General features: G+C 42.2%; 1 protein-coding gene across 3 annotated transcripts in view; it reads left to right on the forward strand.

The window, feature by feature from the left end:
- The window catches only part of WDR37 (WD repeat domain 37), a 110,028-nt gene that overhangs the window by 60,268 nt on the left and 25,779 nt on the right, over positions 1-23,981 (forward strand). For all 3 annotated transcript variants that reach the window (XM_069958925.1, XM_069958926.1, XM_069958927.1), the window contains 6 exons: positions 7,522-7,657; positions 9,052-9,123; positions 9,386-9,430; positions 13,981-14,057; positions 16,170-16,404; positions 18,639-18,780. In XM_069958925.1, coding sequence (XP_069815026.1) covers positions 7,522-7,657; positions 9,052-9,123; positions 9,386-9,430; positions 13,981-14,057; positions 16,170-16,404; positions 18,639-18,780 — 707 coding nt within the window. The remainder of the gene's footprint in view (positions 1-7,521; positions 7,658-9,051; positions 9,124-9,385; positions 9,431-13,980; positions 14,058-16,169; positions 16,405-18,638; positions 18,781-23,981) is intronic.

Consider the following 23,981-nt stretch of genomic DNA (forward strand, 5'->3'; position numbering starts at 1 on the left):
TACAAAGTTTCTTACAATGACCTGTACTATTGATTTCTGCTAAAAAAAAAATATGTAAATGATAGTGAGACTTTAAAATAATTGTGCACGCTCATTCAAGCCAAGCATGCATATATATAGGAGAGCCTACGTAAGATGGCAGCCAGCCAGCCTGAAGATATCAGAGATATTGATATTATTGTATTATATTTCTATATGTATGTCTGCCTATCTGTGCTGAATGATCACTTAGAGACCCCCATCTAGTAACAGAACCCCCCACCCCCACCACTACTGGAGTTTGTCTCTTTCTATTGATGGCAAAGGAACTTGTTGTCTTGTGATATAGCCAGTTCGTGCTAAGGAAGGACGTAATGTGCATTTAGACACGTCAGTAGGAGCACCATCTTTATATTTGCCAGTACTTCCCTTGACTGTGCACCGTCTGCTCATCGGAATCGTCCTTGAAGTCATTCTCTGACCCCAATTGTCAACCACAGGCTGCCCTTTAGCTGATGCTGCTGGAGTAAAAGGGAATTGGGCTATAATACAGTGAGCTTTCAGTCTAGCTATCTGTCTATTTATCTAGTAATTTATAAGGAGATCTGTTCTTGGCATTAACAGGTCCTCACCTAGGGAATTAGAAAAACATTACAGAATGTCCAGTTTTTAAAGACTTTACATACAACATTAAAGGGTTAGTGCGGCGCTCAGCAATTATTCACAGAATAACACACATTACAAAGTTATACAACTTTGTAATGTATGTTATGTCTATGAATTGCCCCCTTCCCATGAAGTATGGTGCGCTATACATACCTGATCCGTGTCAACCGACCCTGTCCGCCATCTTCCTTAAAGACGTCATCTTCAGGAGGCCGGCCGACCCGCTCCTGCCGCATCATAACTGTGCTCAGCCGCGATTGGCTGACCACAGTTATGCTCAGCCACTCATGGCTGAGCAGCTGATGACGCTGCAGAGGGGGGCCGGCATGCGGGACGGTTGCAGCGAGTCGGCCGGCCTCCCGAAGATTGCATCGACAGAAGACGGGGGTCAACACGCGTCAGGTATGTATAGTGCACCACATTTCTGGGTACACGTGCGGGGGGGGGGGGGGGGGGGGGACACGGGAAGGGGGCGATTCACAGACATAACATACATTACAAAGTATGAGTAATCCCTCACTGTCATCCCCACTCACTGTCATCATCCCCTCTCTCTCATCATCCCCTCTCATGATCCCTTTCAATGTCATCCCTTCTCACTCTCATCATCCCCTCTCGCTCTCCTCATCATCCCCTCTCTCGCTTTCCTCATCTCCTCTCTCGCTTTCCTCATCTCATCCCCTCATTACCTCTTACACCCCCGACCTTTCTTCTCAACCTCGCCACCCCTCTCCATCCCCCCTCCCCTCTTCATTCTCAAAAAATTTGCACACAAAAAAAAAAAGTTAAAAAGTTTATACAATTTTCCTCCACTTGCTTTTATTTCAGTGAACCACCTAAAAGGGTTAATAAAGGTCCTATGGCTTGTTTTGAATTCTTTGAGGGGTAAAGTTTTAAAATGATGTGCTTTATGGGGTTTCTAACAGACTTCAGAAATAAACTAAACTAGTGCTGAGGGAAAGGTAGGGGAGGAGATAAGGAGGTAGGGGGAGGAGAGGGGAGACCACGCCCATTTTCTGTCAGCCAGGAGAAAAATTTATTTTTCTGAGCCAAACAACTAGTGATATGTCAGCAAGCGCAGTTTATGGCTCTTTTTAAAGGGTAACACGTGGGCTTTTTTAAAGAGTAATTTCATTATAAATCTAAATTATGGTTACGCTTAAAACAATAGATCATTGATGATGGAACATTCCCTTTAAATTACTAGCAATACTCTATATAGTAATCTTCTTAGTAGTTAACATTTGTTTAGCTGAGAGGGTAAATTTATAGGTAGATGGTGCCCCAGGCCATAGGGTATATGATTTGCAGCCATCTTTATTTGTCCCAGATGTTAATCACTCATGCAGTTGACAGGTATGACAGCCATTGTATTCTGTTTCTGTGAGCTCTTCCTACATTCCACCTCTGAAGGTTGTGACGTACCTGTTTTAACCCCTTTTCTCTGACTTTTTTTTTTTTTGCTTTTCTTACTAACCATATGAATGCGGTGAGTGAATGACGTGTTCCTTAACCCTCATCTGACTTATTAACAGCTTTGCTCTTTTTAGTGGCTTGAACATATTCTTTCCTGCATTGTCTTTAAACTAATCTCTTCTTTTTAGTTATAACTCTTATTTCTTAAGGATCTATAGCTTCATTTTATTTGTTATAATTCATTCTCTTTCCACACTGTGCGCAGCCGTGGCCATCGGAGGATATAATTGTATAGACGTCTATTATCCATTTTAAAAAATATATACTGTGTAGTTCGCATTTTTATTAGATGCCTCTATATGGTATAGCGCAATCTAATGCAGAAGTGGCTGGAGAGAGACTGGAAGAACTTATAGTGAGAATAAAATTCACAGCCTATACTGCTCAGTACTGTAACTCCAAAAACAAGGACAAAATTTAACTCAAAAAACATAATCTTTATTCAAAAACATGGAGGATATTATAGAGTAGCATGGAGGACATTATAGAGCAGCCTATACTGCTCAGTACTGCTCTATAATGTCCTCCATGCTGCTGCAGATTCTAAGGGTGGGCTGTAGAGAAATAGAAGTAAAAGATCTTCCCTTTAGTGTGTATTGAGTATATAGGAGATGTCATAGCAGCAAGTCTTTATCCCCTGTCTCAGTGACAACTGAAAATTAAAGATGGAGCCTGCAGAGCGCAAAACACTGGCGCCATTGTAAGTGAATGGCGTCTACATGTCGTTGCTGGGATTCATTATGTGGCGGATCCCCCAGAGCATTATTGCTTCCATTATGTACACTTGGCACTCTGACAATGTGGATAGAGCCTTTTTCTGTAAAACTGGGTCATTTTTTTTCTGTACGTTTTAATATGTTCAATGAACCAGTTGGTAAAAAAAAGAAAAAAGAAAGCACTCACACTTATAAGATTGGAGGACATCCTGAGATATCCTCGCAGGACTATAAATAGTGTGTTACCTAAAGCAATTGTACTAAAGGCACATTCTGCGGTCACATACCACCCCCCCGGAGAGAGACATCTGCCCGCTACTAATGTCATCTTCTCTACAACCTGTTCTCTAGACTCTGCTCCTGAATCTGTCATATACAAGGTCACACATACACTTGGTATATACACACATGAACTTTTGGCTATTGTAATCCTATTCCGATGCAGAAGTTAGTAGATAAAGGGTAAATCATATAAGGGTTTTACTCCTTTATTAGTAAAGGCCTCATGTTGTGGTACACTGAGTACCCAATGTTGCAGGGCACTGCTTACAGGCGAGAATAGCTATGAAGTATGCCACAGCTGCTGTTTCTGCATTCATGTCATTTTTCCCATACTATTTTCTTCACTATTTTTGATCTTAATGATGCCCTCTTGCAATTTTTAGTTTTGTCCATATAATGCACATTCACCACCACTAGTCCTGCTGTGTCCTCTGTTTCATCTCAGCTCTGCTGTATCCCTACATTTCTTTACTGCATCTGGGTCATGTGACCTTTGATCTTGACTTACACATTGCAAACTGCAATCTCTCCCTTTCAGATATGTTATCAGTCCCAGAATACAACAGCACAGCATCATATGGTCCATTAGAGCCATCATCTCTGTCTGTAATAATCCTTATCTCTATATATCTCTAAATAAGCTAAGAGACTGTAAGTATACAGTCAGGAAACCCGAGCTGTCATCAAACCCATTATAACTGCGACTGGAGCTTGAATCAGTCTCATCATCAGTAACTCTAACGGGAGTTTGTCTCCCCCCTGTGGACAGCGAGTGTAGAATTATGTAGGAAATTCTGGTAGAGAAATGTTTCTTCTTAGGAGGAAAGGGGGGGGGGGGGGGGGGGGGGGTCAGCAAGGCATCATGAGATCATATGACACAACTGAAAGGATTTCAGGAATTTTCAGAAAGAAACAATTAAATTAGATAAAGTCGATGAGTTGTATGCCTTTGCCGACTAGCTGCAGAATGAGTAATAGAAAAAATTGAAGGAGTGCTTGAACTACCATGGATATTTCTTTCTGTACCATGGGAATTAGTTCAGGAATATGTAAGAGTCTGTAGGGCAAATAGCAGGTGGATATTTTACATAAAATGTATATTTTTATTCCACATTATTATGCATCTAGTACGGGGGAAAAGGAACATTGTAACCGAGTGAATATTTTATCACTTTCTGAATATATATATCATATATATTTATATTAGGTGAATAATGGAAGCTTGGAAGAAAATATTTTTCTTCTCAAAGGATGACAGTGAGCCCAAGGGATAAAACCACACAAGGGGAAAAAGACTTTGTGTACCTATCATTATAACTTTCAAAATTGAAATAAACAGTAGATGTGATCTAAAGCAAGTTTGCAATTTACATTCATAATTTTTTGTTGTTATCATGCTGTAAAACAAAGCTGAACTTACCAGCAATCCAGGTCCAATCTCCTGAAGTCAGATTTTCACGGCTCAGTGTGTCCATCAATCACATGACTGCCTTTTCTCTGTGAGCACTCAGATGGCCTGGGATACATGGGACTTCCATAGGTTTTCTGACTGTTTCCTGTTTTTTGATAAAAAAAAAAAATTGTCAGTAAACAGGAAGTGCCGTGTTCTCTATAATAATTAAATAAAAATAAAGTATATTGCAAACTTGCTTTATATCACATCTACTGTTGATTTACCGTATATTCCGCCGTATAAGGCGACTGGGCGTATAAGACGACCCCTGACTTTTAAGAAGATTGTCAGGGGTTCGCCTTATAGACCAGAAAATGTTAACCCCTGCCTGACCGCAGCCCTGCTGTGGTCAGGCAGGGATTAACTGTAGCTAAATTTTAAAAAAAAAGTTAAAACTGCGCGTCTTCTGTCCCGGTGCAGGCAGTGTGACGTACGCTGACTGCTCCAGAGATCCACAAAGCTCTTCCGAGCACCTCATCGGAGAAGCTCGGAGACACTCGGCTGCCGGGAGAGCTTCGTAGGAAGGACAGAGACTTCGGGCACTTCTGGAGCCTCTGTCATTCTCCACTGCCATCCAGAGATACAGCCAGGGGAGTGCACAGCTGTTTGTCTTGTTTTCTCCAATAGAGTCTGATGAGTCTGATGTCTCTGCTGTCCGGGCACTGGAAAGCAGCCAGAACTAAATAAAAAAAATCAATAAATAAAAAGTATACATATTCATTTACATTCTTATATATTTTAGTGTTGTTCCCCTTTAAATTTTGAGCCCATTTTACATGAGTTTTTTTTAATGCGATTTCAAAGAGAAGTTTCTGAACAACCTTGCAACTTTAATGCTTTTAACACCTTTAAATTAATTCAGTGAAAGCTCTAAGAAGATTGTCTAATGTATGGTAATGTATGGGCAAATGCAACTTACAGCCTTTCTTTTTTTCCCCCCACTCGGCATTACAAAGACTGGAAAAAAAAAATTTAAAACTGGGACAGTGGTGTCTGTCAGTACGGAAATATATACACTGCGACACTCAGTCCATTAGACTTGATTAAAAAGCGAAATAAAACATTAGAAGCATAGCTCCTGCAAGAACAGATGGCGTTTAAAGGAACACTCCAAGAATAACTAATACCACGAGACAGCGGTGCACGGCGGATTCACCAGAGATGGAAATCTTTTGGCACACACAACCCAGCTGCTAAGCGCGTCTCTCCCTGTCTCATTGCAGGACACAGATTCTGTAGTCAGTCTGGACTTCTCCCGACTCGTTTTAGCAATTGGTGAGGGCCTGAACACCAGACCCCAACCACATATGACCATATGTCAAAAGTTTTTTTTTTCTTCTCACAATAGTTATGCTCTCACTCCATTTATGTAAAACTGGCTAAGCTGTAATACTTGTTGTAGCCTATGGGCAAGGATGGCATTGGTTCAGGAAACATAAAAGCAGACCCTTAAAGGGAATCTAGCAGAAATCTTGCTCATGCTAACCTGTTAGTATGGGAAGATTGGCGCTGCAATGCTGGAATAAATGCTCTGCTCCGTATTTAAATAGGTGGTCTGAGTCCCTAAAACCTTGCCTAAAACTTTATATACAAATGAGCATCCTTGGTGCACTGGGGGCGGTCCAAGCTCTGTAAGTGCACCACTTTCCCAGCCCGCCAGTAGTGGAGCTTCATTATTATTTAGGATGGCTAATCTGCGATATTGCTCCAAGCCTGAATCATTGTGAATAGTGATGAAGCGGAGGTATGGGTAGGCTGGGAAAGCAGGGCACTGGGGGCGCTAAAACCACCTTCAGTGGTTTTAGGGCAATATCTCAGGAACCAGACCACCGTCTTACAGACAGCGCACAGCATTCATCTCGGCACCAAATGACTGATCTCCCTATACTAACAGGTTAGTATGTGCAAGGTTTCTGCTAGATTCTCTTTAATTCCCTTTATTATGTATCTGCAAAGTTTCATAATTCATTAAGCATTGTGGATTTGAAAAGTTAAAGTAATAGCGCCAAATAGAGGAAGGAGCAGTGTTAATTCACTAAGGTGCCGACAAAGCTAATACTGGCCCGGAGGGTAAGTAACATTTATTTGGAGATGCAGAGGTAGGTATACTCCGGCTGGCCCCTACAATGAACCAGACTGTTGTGTGTGTGTGTGTGTGTGTGACTCTTTACAGTTGCAGTGTAGTCCCAGCTTATCTAACATGCAGCATTGCAAGATATTAGCCGAAAACGTGCACAATTATTACCAGACAGAATTTTTTTTCTTTATTTTGTGTATGTGATGTTTTTGCTTTGTGGTAATTGTTTCTATCGTTATAGTAATGCAGTGATGCACCCTTATCGTTACGTCCTTTACTGCACTGGTCTCCAGCTCTTGGTTTTCAAATGTTGCAGAATTACAGCTCCCTGCATGCCTTGGGGGGTGGGGATGTTGGGAGTTGTAGTTTTGGAACAGCTGGAGAACCCCAGGTTGCAAACCTTTTTACAAACAGGATGGGGAAGGGGGTCTCAGAGATAGGAGCCCTCCGCATATCAGGTATATATTCTACTAATATCAGAGATGGGAAACAACTTTAACGTCTTACCTTAAACTTGTGAAAACTTCTATGCTGGGTTATCTGTGCTTGATGTGGTATGTCGGCCTGTGCTGATGTGGTATGTCGATAGTATATGCTATCATATCATGTCCAACGTCTTTGACCTGAGATTAAACAGACTGAGTGATCGCAAGAGTTAACAGAACCTCAAAAGTACATTTTTATTGCTTTTCAAGAAGGAATTGCATGTACAGATAGATAATAACTGCATCAGGCTGCAGTATAATGCTGACTGTGTGTTGTCTGAAGGGCTTGAGATCGCTGCTGTGCCCCCTCCTTTACTGACTAATAGATCACTTTCCACCCATTCTCCTCATTGGCGGAGGAACATAATGATATGTTCTCTGTTTTAGATCGTCTCCAGCTTCAAGACCACAACGTCTCGTGCAATCTGCCAGTTGGTGAAAGAGTACGTTGGTCACAGAGATGGACTGTGGGATGTGAGTGTTACACGGACGCAGCCAGTGGTGCTAGGAACAGCATCTGCAGGTAACCTCTTAAGGACCGTTTCTATGGGTAATGTGTCAGATGGTTTCACATAATGTAACTAATCACAGCTCCATGCAGGGGTTACAGCTTGACAGTCATAACTTTTGCATTTGCAAAATGTTGCTTGTGAGATAAGCTGTTTCCGTTTTTTTTATATATATATATATATATATAATATGCAAATCAGCCACAAGTGCCCATAGAAAGGGAACAACCTCCTTAAGTGCTCAGCATGTCCATCCCCTAAGGCTTCTCTCCTCCTCCTTCTGTGTTTCATTCACAGCCTAGAGATGGAAATGCTAGGCACTTGATGTGATCGGCCCCACCATGTTGGCACTTGATGCAAATGGCCCCACCCTGTTGGTATTTGGTACAATTGTCCAAACCTGGTGGACACTTCCTGTTCATATGAGGAAAAAATGCACATTTCTCAGCTCACAAACAGAAATTTGCAGTCTAAGGCTATGTTCACACTACGTATAAGACTGGCTGTTCTCTGAAAAGATAATCCCGGCCGGTACTGCAGTACTGGGTAGATGATCTTTAGCGCCGCTTAGTTCTGATGTGGGCGCATCCGTGTGCACCCGGATCAGAACTCCCCACAGCACAGTGTAGCGTGCGGCCGGAGCCGCTTGCTCCATAGTGTGCACTGACATGTCAGTTTTCTACGGCGCCTGCAGCACTACGTAAGCTCCGTTGTTAGAACGGCCATGATTACTACGGAACTTACGTAGTGTGAACATAGCCTAAAGGTATGTCTGTGAGAGAGTTTTGAAGAAGAGCTATCAGCAGGTTAGACGAAACTGAACTGCTGATAGTTCCCTATTGCGAGCACTGGGGAAGAAGGTATGTCTCCTACCTTCATCTTTGTTGCCGTTGCAGTTTCCGTCTCTTGTAAGGATTATTAGTGGAGCAGTCCAGCTGGGGGTAGGCCGGATCGGTGCTCTGGGGGGGATAGGCAGTGCTCCACACAGCCTTACCGGACAGAGGACTACATTAAAACTGCCCAGAAATGGCACTTAAGATGAGGGCAAGAGACATACCTTCCTCCTCAGCGCCCTTTGTGCAATAGAGAGATATCAGCAAGTTAGATTTGTCTAATGTGCTGAGAGTCCCCCTTTAAAGAGGCCAGTGGCACAAAAATCAAGGTTCCTTTTTTTAAAATTAATTATACCAATGCCATAGTTCAGACCCTTTAATGATTGGGCATTTTTCTGGTCAGTCTTCACTCTGTTTAGAGTCAAATGAAATGAAACCCACTTATTTTCTTCATCTGATTTTAGTATATTAATTTTTGACAAGTCAGTGATATAAAGTAGTTTAAACATCCCATTGCTGCATTTTTTCCCCAATCTTTTTGAAGTCTTTTAACTCTCAATTTGTTTTTTTTATAGATCACACAGCATTACTGTGGAGTATAGAGACTGGAAAATGCCTTACCAAGTATATCGGCCATGCTGGATCAGGTAAATGTAAAAATACATGCAAACTTGATCGTAGAGTTGGGGGCTTGCAAGTGGAAATAAAATCTGGGGTCTGTATTCTACAATAACTGCCTTATTTATAGCGTGTTTGTAGATATATATGTAGATGCATATATATATATATATATATATATATATATATATATATATATATATATATATATATATATATATATATATATTTTTTTTTTTTTTTAGAACATATAGTAACTTACATGATTTGTCTTTTATGTTTTATTTGCAGTGAACTCTATAAAGTTTCATCCTACAGATCAAATTGCATTAACAGGTAAGCACTTGGATCAGTCTGGGTATGAGTGTTTAGACCCCAACAGATCACTAGAATAAGCAGGGACGGATGCGTGCAGCTAGGCACTTCTCCCAGCTCTCTCTGCTTATGCTCTCATAGACTTACAACTGGTGTCTGGCTCGCTCATGTGGTACAGAGCTGGGAGAGAATGGGCTTAGTGCTCCAGCCTGGTCTAGAAATCAGTCGGGGTCCGAAGTATCTAACCTGCTGATATCTCTCTATAGCACACAGGGCGCTGAGGATAAAGAGAAGTTTCTTACTTTTATTCTTGGCAATGTTTCCTTGCTATTAGGAGTTGAATTATTATGCTAATTTTGAGTTTTTGTGTACGGCGGGGCTACGGCCGGGGCTACGGCCTGCTCATTACTACTCATTAGAATGGGCAGATTGGTGTGGCAGTCCCGCCGCCAGTGCGCGAAACTCCTAATTTGCATAGGGATTAAACTCCTAATAGCACAGAAACTGTGCCAAGGATGAGGGTAAGAAGCATACAGTACCTCTGTCCTCAGCCCCCTTTGCACTTTAGGGAGATTTCAAATGGTTAGATTCTTCTAACCTGCTGATAGTTTCCTTTTAAAGTGACACTGTCACCCCCCATCTATATGAGGACTCCTCTACACAGCTGTGAAGCTGAAATTATGCAGTTTTCATACCTTACTTTATTATAGTTTCCTTGGTGCTTGGTCCAGTGAAAAATGCTTTTTATCGTTGGTGGTTTGTGCCTACTGGGCGGGGCTTCACGTCTGCATCACCACTTAGCCCCGCCTACGTCTGTGCCATATTCCCCGCCCCTCCATGACGTCATTGCCGTCTAGGCCGCCCCACCAAGCAATCTATAATAATGAATACATCAGAATTTAGGCTTTACAACTGTGTAAAGAAGTCCTCATACAGAAAGGGGGTGACAGTGTCACTTTAAAGTCTTCTTAAAAACAGCGGTCTGAGTACACATTGTGGAAAAAAAATATATATTTTAACGTCTTTATGTATGCACATAGCTGTAATCTAGAACATTATTGGAGAAGATAAACATTGTAATTTATTATACTACTGCGTGTGAACTTAGGCTAAAGGTTAATGGAAGATGTGTAAGCAGGGAAACCCTGTGAACTTGTGAGTCGGAGAGACGGCACAGCTCATGGTGCTACATTGTGTACACAGCTGTCAGTGTTGTCCAAGGGAATGGGAAATTGTGGAAAAAATGGCTACATTAGTTGCAACCAGACTAGAAGTGTTTGCAAGACCCCCAGCACAGTGACAGCTCATGTTTAAAGTGTCACTGTCACCATAGAAAACTTTTAACATGTCATAGTGACACGTCTAATTCCGGGTCTGAATGCCAATTGGGAGAATACCGATCAGGAGAACGAGACAGGAGTGTCTTCTCTCAGCTCTGTGTCACGTGATCAGTCAGGCTCATAATGTAAGTCTATGGAGCCCGTCTAATTATGCTGACACAGAGCAGGAAGTGGACGTGCTGCAGCACGGTCCTCTCCTCACTTGTTCTGACGATCGGTATGAGTCTGAACATTCAGATCAGAATTTTTCAAATCTTTCTATGACATGTCAAACGGTTTTTATGGTGACAGTGACACTTTAAAGTGTCACTGTCATTAAATTTTTTTTTGCAGAAATCAATAGTACAGCTTTCATACAGCTCCCACTGTGTAATTTTTTCCTCTCTGCTGGCAACTAATCTCCCCCCTCCGCTCTCCCCTCTCTATAGGTTACACAGGGCCCGACTGTGTAAAAGAGTTGAGATTTCCTGATATTTTGCAGTGAATGAGAGAAGGGCGGGGGGGAGGGACCTTTGGAAAATCTTTTTGAATGCAGATAATGGCATATTTGCCTAATAAACCCAATTAAGAAGTTTCTTAAAATCGCCTGGACTATTGATTTCTGCAAAACGACAGTGTTGCTTTAAGTTGAACAACTAAGGATGGATTGGTTGGCATTGTTAGGCAGTAGGTTCCTAGCGTTTTGGCCTTTCTTGGATTTCTCCATTCTTCAATTGAGTACTGTGTATCCACGAAACCAAAGGCAGAGAAGGTGCATAGATGCTTGGCAGGATGTACACCTTGCCTTGCAGTATTAGCCTTATTTTTTTAAAACCCCTTTTAGATGGAGAACCTCTTTACACGCTATCTTCTCACTAAAGGATCTAAACTATGTCAACCGCTGGCGCGTGGCTCATACATCTTTTATGTATTATCTCTATAAGCCGCTTAAAAGTTTCATCTGCTGATCTCAACAATTCTGTAAAATGCTGCTCAAATGAAATTCTCAAATGTTCAGCAATAATGTAATAATATGAGCGGCAGGGAAATCATTTGTAGGTAACACCCAGTGATATGTCTGCCTGCAGATTGTAGCCAAATATATACAAAGGCGCATGGCCGATCAGGATATACATGAATGGAATTTAAAGTGAATCTTCATCACACTGTCAGCACCTCAGAACCCAGAACAGGTGCTGACAGATTCCCTTGAAGGTGTGTGTCTCTTAGTGCATGTGTTACCTTTCTTTTTCCGATGGGTGCTGTACTTGGTCCCCAATCTGTGCCGTAACTTTCTCTGCAAGTGTCAAAGAGGGGTAGTGGTAATGCGTTCGTGCCGCACTTCAGCCCGCCTCACCACTATTTCCTCCTCCCAGCTTCTCTTGAATATTCATTGCGCCTCTCCTCCGGACCTCCTGGCGATGTCATCTTTAGCTGCGCATGTGCCGTTGATAGCAAGGGCCCGCACGCCCTTGCCATTTCATGCATGAGCCCTGGTTCTCTGAATTTTGTGCGCTTCTGCGGCCTGATTCGCGCATGCGCTGTAGTGTGTCGGAGTGGTGCAGGCACACTGAGGGGCAAAGCCTATGCCCTCAATTGCTTCGCTCAGTGCCCCTCCGATGCACTACGGCGCATGCACGAATCGGTCCGTAGGAGCGTGCACAATGCACATAACCAGGGCGCGTGCGCGAACTTGCAAGGGCATGTGTGACCCTTGCCATCAACGGCGCATGCGCAGCTAAAGATGACATCGCCAGGAGGCCCGGAGGACGGGCACAATGAATATTCAAGAGAAGCTGGGAGGAGGAAGTGGTGAAGCGGGCTGAAGTGCGGCACGAACGCATCACCACTACCCATCTATGACACTTGCAGAGAAAGTTACGGCACAAAATACAGCACCCATCGGAAAAAGAAAGGTAATACACGTACTAAGAGACACACACACCTTCATAACACTGTCAGCACCTCAGAACCCAGAACAGGTGCTGACAGATTCCCTTTCACCTTTTTATCACGGTGTGGTTTTAGTCATACATGATTAATGCATCTTTGTGATAGTCGGAAACCTCTCCCGATACTGATCGCTTACCAATCACTAACTGTGCTGTTTGCCACTTGGGAAAGTACTTTTTAAAGTGCCCCTGTCACATACAGAGACATGTCAAAAACATTGACTGGTCACAATCTGTGTTCAGACCCCTACTGATCTCTACAATGAGCTAGGAGAAGCAGTTGGCTGAGCACTTCTCTCCCTGGTTCACTGTAGGAGACAGTGAAGTCTCCTATAGCAAGTCACGGAGAGAAGCAGTTATCTGCATGCAAGGGTAGCTTTACACATACCGTACCGCAGTAGATTTTTTGCTGCGGATCCGCCGCAGCAGACTTGATCTAAATAACTGAACACCCCATCAAATCTACTGCAGATCTGCTGTGGATCCTGTATGTTTGAATGAACCCTAAAGGTGCATTCACACATACAGGATCTGCAGCTTTGATGGCCCAGATTTGCTTTGCATTAAATGTGCAACTTCAGATCTCCGCCATCAAATCTGCTGCAGATCCTGTACGTGTGAACACATCCTAAGGCCATGTTCATACGCTGTATTAGACCGGCCGTACTGTGACCCAGCCGGATCACGGAATGGCTGGTCTCAGAAAATATCATCCCGGCTGGTACTGCAGTACTGGCTGGATGATCTTTAGCGCCACAGAGTTCTGATTCGGGCGCATCTGTGCACGCCTGCATCAAAACTCCTCACAGCACACTATGGAGCGTACAGCCGGATCCGCTCTCTCCATTGTTTGCACTGACAGGGTTTTCTGCGGCCGCTATTCACATGTCAGCTTTCTTTGGTGCCGCTAGGGATCCCGGCCAGAGTGTATACTATGTGTATACACTCCGGCTGGGATCCTTTGAACCTGCAGCACTACATAAGTTCCGTGGAAATCACGGCCGTTAAAACCGTGATTTCCACGAATCTTAAGTAATGTGAACATAGGTATATGGTTTGATGGTTATGCCATAGTCATGGGGACAACCATGCTGAAACCCTTCAACCTAGATAGATGTATGTGTAAATCGAGCTCCTGCGTTTTTGTGTGTGCTTCCTTTGCATGTTCTTTAGCAGGGATGGTTAGGTGTAAGTACTTTACATTGGTAACATAAGAGATGACATAGACTCCAAGTATTATCAACTGGGGAATATCTTTCGCTTTATGTGACAATATTTTTTTTCCCTTTTTGTTCCCTAGCATCTGGAGACCAGACAGCTCACATCTGGCGCTATGTGGTGCAGTTACCCACTCCGCAACCATCAGCAGACACCAGCGTAAGCCCTGTGCACAAATGAACATATCAGATGCTGCGGGGCAATGTGTCTAGCAGTTATTGAAATAGCGATGTTTACTCTGATGCTTTACATGATTAGATCAAATGGCGTATGTTTGCAGCGCCAGCGGAGAGATAATATAACATACACACGCCTCAGGTTACATCTGCTTTTATGCTTAGTTAGTGTCAATTGTTACACAGGTTCCATTTTATTACCGCAGTTAGCACGTAATGTATCCTGAATCCTGCGTATCATGATGATAGTAACTACACATAAAGGGAATGTTCTGTCACTGTCATTGAAAATAACTTTTGACATGTTGATTGCAGCGGGTCTTACTGCTCAGGAGATATAGCCGGGGAGAGAGCGCGACAGCAGTGTGATCCACTCCCCGGCTGTATCTCCTCATTGGGTAATTTTGACACTGTAAGTCTATGAGGCTACATTGTCGGAATTAGTTGGCGATTGCTGTGTGTCTGACCATTGAAATCCGCTGTGATCAATAACTTTTGCCATTCTTGATGACGTAAAAAGAAAAATTCAACAGCAACCTGCAAGTGCTAGGACTTACCGTATACACTTCCACAGTCATATACACAATATAGATATTAGAAATGGAAAAACTACCCTAAAATGTTTTTGACAAAAATGCGGTTCATAGCAAACCATTTGATCAGATAAAGTGTACCATTTCACCATGTTAAAGCGACTCTCTACCCACAATCTGGCCCCCCAAGCCACTTGTACCTTTGGATAGCTGCTTTTAATCCAAGATCTGTCCTGTGGTTCGTTCGGCAGGTGATGCAGTTATTGTCCTAAAAAAAATACTTTTAAACTTGAAGTCCGTGCCAAACGGGAGTATCTGTGCCCTAACTTTGCACCACCCCTCCGTCCCTCCTCCCCACCCTCTTCATCATTAGGAATGCCACAGAAACATTTTCTCCATGCTGAACATTGCACAGGTCCTTAACGATCCAGCCCATGTGCCGGGCTACCACAGGTGGGGAATAAGAGGCAATCTGCCTGGAGCATTCCTAATGATGAGGAGGGTGGGAAGGAGGTAATGAGGGGTGGTGCAAAGTTAGGGCACAGATACTCCCGTTTGGCAGGGGCTTCAAGTTTAAAAGTATTTTTTTAGGACAATAACTGCATCACCTGCCGAACGGACCGCAGGACAGATCTTGGATTAAAAGCAGCTATCCGAAGGTACAAGTGGTGTGAGGGGGGGGGGGGGCAGATTGTGGGTACAGAGTCGCTTTAAGGGGAACCTCTGGGAGATGGTCCTATACTAAGAATGGCCTCTCTTGGGCTAATACAACGCCTACAAAACTAGGCATGCAGGACCCAAACAATCTATTTAATACACTCACAGATGATACATTTCAAATATCTATCATGGGGAGAAAATATGATAAGTCCTAGCACTTGCAGGTTGCTGTTGCATTTTTCTCTTTTTATCTGTATTTTAGCCACAGCGACGTGCATCTGCATAGTGTGAACAGTGTTATCGTAGTACTGGCTGTTTTTATGTGTTTTTGTTTTTTGTTAAAAGTAATTTTTAATGATCGTAACTCTTAAATGCTAACTCAGAAGTAACATTCCTGTAGTGTAATTTGTTTCACCCCAGCTTAGCTGCATCCATACATTTTGAGTCTTCTCATTGTTGCACCTGTGTCATGTGATCAACACTCAGACCATCAGTAGACTTCCTGGCAGCCCCTCAGACTCCTCTCTTCCTACCAAGCCCCACCATCTTTTGTTTCCTGTATGTGTCCGCCATGTATATTGTACTGCTAGAGAATCTATTTAATCTAAAGAGACCCCAAGAGTAGTGATATAGTATGTGAATCCATATGATGACTAGCTGCAGTTATTCTTCTGCAGTCTCTTCTGTGTGTATATCCTCTTGTGTGTCCTATGAGATGCAGATAGACCCTGCTTTCCCTGTACGCGCTGAGCTTATCAGTCACAAGGTAACAAGCTGGAGATGCATCTCATAGGGATACGCTGAGACTCTGTACTGTGAGCAATAAGAGGTCAATATCACTGATCTATCACTTGCTGCACCTGAAATGTTACATAAAGCAATGTGTCTTTTTCTCTTAATAGATATCCGCAGAAGAAGAAGTGGACTTTTCAGATAAAGACGAACTTGACGCCGACGGAGATATCTCCAGTGATTGTCCTACTGTCCGGGTGCCCATAACCTCACTGAAAAGCCATCAGGGAGTGGTTATCGCTGCTGACTGGCTGGTCGGGGGGAAACAAGCTGTCACTGCCTCATGGGACAGAACCGCCAACTTGTATGATGTAGAGACGTCTGAGCTCGTCCACTCCCTCACAGGTAAAATACCCACATAGTAATAAAATGCACTGTTTAAAATGTTTGTTACCTGACTTCATCACACTGGCTGTCTAAGGCCTCCTGCACATGACTGTAGTTGTTTCGCTTACTGCAAAACCGCCTATCTCCTAGCACTCTAAGGACTGTGCACAAAATGGAAGTATAGGAGCCAGACTATATAATGACTTTTCTATTTATTTATTTATTTTTTTTCAACCCAGTCCCATAGAATAGAATGGGTCTTGTACTATCTGCAGCTCAGCTCTGTAAATGAGTACCAATCACTGAGATTAATGATCACTTCCTGCAGCCAGTTGGCCCATATAATAGGCCCTTAGACCAATCCAAAATGTATGGGTTTGCCAGACACACACACACACACACACACACAAAAAAAAAAAAAAAAAATATATATATATATAAAATATTTTAGCCTGGCTCACCCTTGAATGAAAGGGAAAGAAATGGCATATTATTGGAAGTAATATCAATCAATCAATATTTGTAGTTAGACTTAGGGTACTATTACACAAAGCTATTTTTCGACGATTAACGATAAACAAATTCAAATGGCCGCTATGGAGAACAACCTGAGATCGTTCAGCCAATTACACGGAACGATGATCGTTACTTATGATCGTTGCGTTCATCCTATCGTCGCCACTGCGTTCGCCGTTACTGCGAACGACCGAATGACGTCTTATTACATGCGAACGATTTGCAAACTATCAACGATAAAAATAGGTCCAAATTTGATTTGATATTCTATTAGATTTTTCGTTGGTCGTTTAATCATTGTCTGCTATCACACTAAACAATTTTTGAATGATAACCGTTCCATGTAATACCACCCTTAGAAACATAGACTGTCAGCAGTAAAAGACCACCTGGTCCATCTAGTCGGCCCCTTTTAGTATTTCCTTTCTTACTCCTTTTCTTACTGCTGTATCTATACTCCATTCCGAGCTGCTGTCCTTGAAGAGAAATGGAATAACCCTTTAATTGACATCATAGATTATGGACAGAAGATGTGACCTCGGTATCCATGACCTCGGGCCGTGTTCACACATCTGCCATACACTGGCCTAATGACCTCCATATGTGCAGAGCCATATGCATGTCCTGAGGTCATGTAGGATACAGTCACATTATATCAGTTACTAACAGTAATGAAGATCACAGGCAGCAATGTTCTGCTGTGTGTTGTATTTTTATGCATTAAATCCTCTTATATGCGTTGTTTTGGAGCCTCTCTAAAGGCCTCCATACATATTAGTGATGTGTCAGCTAAACGCACTTATTTCAGCAGGACCGGCCAAGTGTCTATTGTGTATGGGGTACTCCCAACTGATTTGTGTAGGAATTGGCAATAATTTTATTGGCCATACATCGCCCTGTGTAAAAAGGGGACCTAGAGCTGACAGTAATGAAATAAAGGGCCACGTGAACAATCCAAGGATCATTTGTGTGGTCATTGATCATTGAGGCATGTGACTGCTTTTAAACAAGAGTCAATCTGAAAGTTTGGGACCTGCCCTAACTATTTAAAAAGGTCTCTAACAAGATGCCCTATATTAACTTACATTAATTTTTACCTTTTGTAACAATGTATTATGCAGCCTTTACATAGCCTTTATCTTTTTGGATTTCAACCATGTGTTATGGCATAAAACAGTGAACACATGTTTACTGTATTGCTGGCAATATAACAGCATTGTCATGTCCATACATTGACAGCTTTCTAGTAAGACATAGGTAGAAACTAAAGATACAATTGCGATAGCCTGATATCTACATTGCTGATAATTTGCTTCTCAGCAGCCACATAGATATACATATACATAGGAGCGAGTTCAGCAAAAAGCTGAGGGCACTCACCACGCTTCATCAGATGAAGCGCGCATGCGCGCGAAATGGCCATCATGTCTGTGTTGTATATATAAAGTGGTTTGGCGTCTGCTGATCAGTGACATGTATCGCCAAAGGTTTTACTACATGTTGAAAAATATAGAAGCATCGCAATTTCTCGGTGAGTGCCCTCAGCTTTTTAATGAACTTGTTGTTTTCACAGTATGCCTATTCGTGGGGTGCACCTCCGTTGCTTTTAATTGCAGTCCCAAGTGTGTCTAAAGCCCATTAGCGCACAATAACACAACCTTGTGGATAAAAAGAGTAGTGCCGGTGATATGCTAAGACTTTGTGTAATATATCAGTAATATACTTTCTCTTTTCAGGTCACGACCAGGAGTTAACCCACTGCTGCACACATCCAACACAGCGTCTTGTAGTGACGTCTTCCCGTGACACAACCTTCAGACTGTGGGATTTTAGAGACCCCTCAATACATTCTGTGAATGTTTTCCAGGGCCACACTGAGTAAGTACAAGTTTCAATGTATTCAATGCCTCCCACATAATGTATAACCCAGATTTTACATGTATGAGTTATCACACCAGCACTTACATCCACAGAACATTAATATAAGCTAACCGAAGTGGTAATGCTCTTAATGCTAATGGTTGAAGGAACACCATTTTTGTCTTATAAGGGTCTACCTTGGGAACCAGTCAGATGCTTCATGGCACGCTGTATCTGTGACAAGGGGACATCCTTTACATCTAGAGCACAAGTGACAAACTCACAGCCCCCCAGCTGTTACAAAACTACAATTCCCATCAGGTCTGGACTGTCTAGGCCTGATGGGAATTGTAGTTTTTCCAGAAACAGCTGGAGGGCTGTGAGTTTGACACCTCTGATCTACAGGAAAGAAAATTTCGATACCAGCAGACAATGGTATTCTTTACTGTAAGAGCATTGAGATAATAGAAATCCTCTGCCAAAGGAAGTGGTCATGGTGAATTCAGTAAAAGAGGTCAAAGGGGCCTGTATGGAGCGTAATAATATTACAGGTTATAATCATTACATTTTGGAGAAAGGTTGTTGATGCAGGGATTTTGAGTTGAGAAGGAATTTTTTTTCTTCCTAAAATGAGAAACATTGGCTTCTACCTGATGGGGTTTTATTACCTTTATCTCTTTATCTGGATCAACAGAATAATAGGCTGAGGGTCCTATTATATGGAGCGATTTTTAACGACTAACGATAAACAATCGCATTCAAGATAATTTTAGGTTCAGATCTAAATCAATGATCAACGACATATGAACGACTTTTCAATCATTGCCTGCAATTACACAGAGCGATTGCCGTTTAAATTCGAACGATTTTTCGCACAATAATTGTCCTGTGAAGTAGGGCCCTGAATTGGATGGACTTATGTGTTTTTTTGGCCTTACCATCTATATCACTATGTACTATGCTTCTCCAAAAGTAAGGGCCCTATTAAGCGATAATCGTTCTGTGTAATTGCAGGCAACTATCGTAAAATCGTTTGTGTGTCGTTGACTGTTGATTTAGAGCTGAACCTAAAATTATCGTTAATCGTTCGCTTTAATTCGCTCAAGTTCCGCATTTGTTCACTAATCGTTCAGTGTAATAGCACATTGTTGAATTAAATGTTCTTATTGAAAGAAATAGAAAAAAGAAAAGTAAAATGATGACTGCGCAGAGTCAAGATAATGAGCATCTCTTGCAATTTTTTTTCTTTTTGAACTCATGTTATCTGGGGGTAAAAATGTTCAGTTACCTATAGAGTATGCCAGTTACTCATACATTATACTAGTTAGAGATCAGTGAATCTATTTGTAGATTCAGCCCAAATCTGCAGACTTGGTAGGTGAGTAAATGGGTTTTACCCTGTAATGGCAGGAGGTAGGGAGTTGTTTGTCCAGGATGTTTGGAAGCTACTGTGTGCCTATTCTCCATCTTCATGATATCACATGTCATAACCTAGTGTTGGAGGTGCTGACTGTAAGTAGGACTTAATTTTAGGGTAGGGCTTATTTTTGGGGAAACATATGCTACTTTGCGTCTTACCTGAAACTCTATCAACAGTTGAGTCTTCTGATTTAGATTTTTTTAGTTCTATGTTCTACAGTATCGGGGTTATTTATTGACAACTCTTGTCATTATTCTATGGAATAAGTTATGGAATGTAAATCAGAATATAATGCGTTAAAGTCTGCTAAAATTACTGTTGTGAAGTTTTTTTCTATGAGCATGTGTGTATGGTACATCAGTAAAGGGTTGATATGACCTGAAGGGGTAGTTTCACAGTTTCTTTAGCCTTTTAAAGGGTTATTACATGAATACAATTCCTTCTCACATGCCATCAGGCCATGGATATTAAATATGCCAGAGCTGAGAGCCACTGGTGGGCTCCACCTGCTTGTACTGTATATTACACAGATGGTCATTTGAATGGTTATTTTGTAATATAACATTTTGCCTACAAGGGCAATGTATGACTGTCTGGCTTCTTTACAAATCTGGGCACCAAAAGTATATGACTGGCCTGGGTTTTCCCATACTACATGGTATCTAGCTCGCAGTATGGGAACTTGCGTACATAGATCTCTGAGTACCCAGATTTCTCTGAGGTTGAGCTTTCTCACATGCACACATACTTTACTTAAAGATTAAAGGAACAGTGCTAGACACTGTGCTAGATAGGTAAAGGTAAAGCCATTTAATAGGGTATTCTATCGCCTAAACTTTTGTTAGGTGATAGGGAATGCAAAAGAAAGCAAATTTGCAAATGCTTTGCAAAATTGCTGTCATTTGGAGTTTGTCTCTGTAGTGTTTATAGCAGCTGCCTAGGTTTACAACCACCGCTCTTAGGGTCCTATTACACAGAGTGATTTTTAACTAACGATAAACGATCGCAAGCAAGATTGTTTATTGTTAACCTGAAATCGTTCATTATATTATGCAGAACGGTCGTTAGTTATGATTGTTACTATGATCGTTATTGCGATCGTTACCATGATCCCAGGAAAACAATGAAGCAGTTATACTGAACGATTAGTAAACAAATGTGGAATTACAGCGAACGATTGACGATAATTTTAGGTTCAGATCTACGACATACGAAAGATGTTTCAATCGCAATTACACAGAATGATTATCGTTTAAATTCTAATGATATTACGATTTTTTGCACGATAATCGTCCCGTGTAATAAGGCTCTTAGCTCTTGAGAGCAGTGGCCAGGCTGCAATGCCCTCAGGTGGTCAGGGTCTCGGGGAGCGGTAAATATACTTTTACTCCCTCTGCGACTGCGCTTACCCATGTCTCCAGGGCTCGGATTGTCCCTAGAGACATACAGTATGTAAGCTCTGTGGGAGACACATTGGTGCCAAGATAATTATCACGTAATAGGTTGGTCCCTTTAAACATACATTTGTGGATATTCATACTACTTGCATAACCAAAGACATTGAGAGTGTTATCTGCGCTGTTACTTCCTGTGCTGTGCTTCTGCACTGAACTCTTCTCAACCCTTCTAGCGGCCATCCTCAAGACCACTAGAGCCTTCGCCCAGGGCCGAGGGTTTGAAGAGCATTCATTGCAGAGAGTCTGGTACAATGCAAAGGAAGTGACCGCCCTGTAGGGAAAGCTGGATTGCAAGTGATATGTCCTTTTAAAGGGGTTATCCAGTACTATAAAAACATGGCCACTTTCCTATAGAGGCAGCACCACTCTTGTCTCCAGTTCAGGTGTGGTTTGCAATTTAGCTCCATTCACTTCAAAGTTCACTGAGTTACCAAACCTGCACCCAAAGTGGAGACAACTAACCAGCACCATTAGCTATTTCAAGGGGTCACAACTGCCGTCAGACTCCCTTTACTGTACGCTGCTCATCTATACTCTAAGCTGTATGGGGGAGAATATTTTATAGCAAGTTCACAATTAACATAGGTTAAAGATTTAGAAGTCGGGGACTAAAATCTTAAAGGGTTGCAACTGCAAATGAAAAAAATTTCAATAAAAAAAATTTAATTTTTTTTTTTTTTTCTTTTACAAAATTGATGCCACAGATCAGCATTTACCAACCTGTGGTTCTCTATTGGTTCCATATCATAACAGGCTTAAGGGTGTTATTACATGGGCCGATGGGGGCCCGATAATAACTGTAAACGAGCGCCAATCTGCTAGATCGGCGCTTGTTTACTTGGCCTATTACACTGGCCAATTATTGTTTAACAAGGGCAGCAGGGACATTGTTACCGATGTCCTTGCTTTTATTTTATACGTTACCTGTCCAGGCTGCAGGGCTCCTCTTGCGGTCTGCAGCTCCAGCTTCAGAGCAACCTGTCTTAGCTGACAGGCCGCTCAGCCAATCACTGGCCACGGCGGTCCCGGACAGTGATTGGCTGAGCGGCCTGTCACTCAGACAGACCACTCTGAAATTGGAGCGTGTGGGACCCGGGGAGAAGACTGCAAGAGGAGCCCTGCAGCCTGGATAGGTAATGTAAATCGTCAGTCGCCGGCCGCGCACCGCTATTAAATGTAGCGATGCGCGGTCGGCACCCGACAATTATAGGTTCAAACCTATATCAACAATCAGCTGATGATCGTTGTCATCGGCTGACAATTGTATTTATTCCATGGAGCGATAATCGGCTAAATCGGCCTGATTCGGCTGATTATCGTTCCGTGTAATAGTACCCTTAGAGTATGTTCGCACTGAGTAATTCAGAAGGACATGTCACTTCTTTGAGTGGAGGGCGGCGGCAGTAGAGGAGCGTGCGCTCTCCCATAGACTGGCTTTGGCACACTGAGGCAAGCAAAATTTCGCCTGAATTACTCAGTGTGAACATGCCCTTATAATAGGAGTTTTGCCAGCACTGGTGAGCTGCAGGTTGGGTTACACTGCCATTTATTACATTTTTATCACTATATTATATACCTAACTTAGTTTTTTTTTTTTATATATATGGAAGTTTGACATGACCCTTAAGAACCTTCCTTTCTAATCTGTACCTTTTCATGTACATTAAGCCCGACTCCAAAGCCCACCTATGGACTTTACTTCACTCTGTAATAAATTTGGATTTAAAACCGTCCTGTAGAGATTCCAATTTATAAATCCCTAAGCTTATTACTCGGGTCTAAGTAATACTTTTGAGTTTGAGTGGGCTATCTGAATAGAGATTTGCCGCTGAAATATGACTTCTATGGACCGTGTGAATGCTCGGCTCGCCTTTTCATAATTTCATTGCTACTATATCTTAATAAAGAGCTTTTCTTAAGAGTGTCTGCAGCTGAGCGATAAGACCCGGGCGGTGGTACGCTGCGGACGTATGCACAAATTTTAACAAGCCTTCAATCTGTCTTGTGTCGGCCCATTAACTAGCGTATTAATATATGATCTGGCACATTGTTTACTGAGGCAGCAAGTCTTTAAATAAAACAAAAAAAAATAATAAGGATATAATGGTTCCATTAAAATAATAGGCAAATATTTATGAGAAAAATTGTCAGATTTATTAAGGTGTTTTTTTTTTCTCCTGATTCCAGCAGGTGGCGCTCTGGCGCTGTCACTAGCTGCTCGTCTTACATTACTAGGTCTAAATTCTTCCAAAATTCATCCGTACCACTAAGATAGACGCATGCTTCTTTTGGTTTGGGAAGACTTTTACCTTATTGACTCCCATTAATGAAAACAAACTGTG

The sequence above is a fragment of the Dendropsophus ebraccatus genome, chromosome 2, assembly GCF_027789765.1.
Source record: "Dendropsophus ebraccatus isolate aDenEbr1 chromosome 2, aDenEbr1.pat, whole genome shotgun sequence".
NCBI classification, from domain to species: domain Eukaryota; kingdom Metazoa; phylum Chordata; class Amphibia; order Anura; family Hylidae; genus Dendropsophus; species Dendropsophus ebraccatus.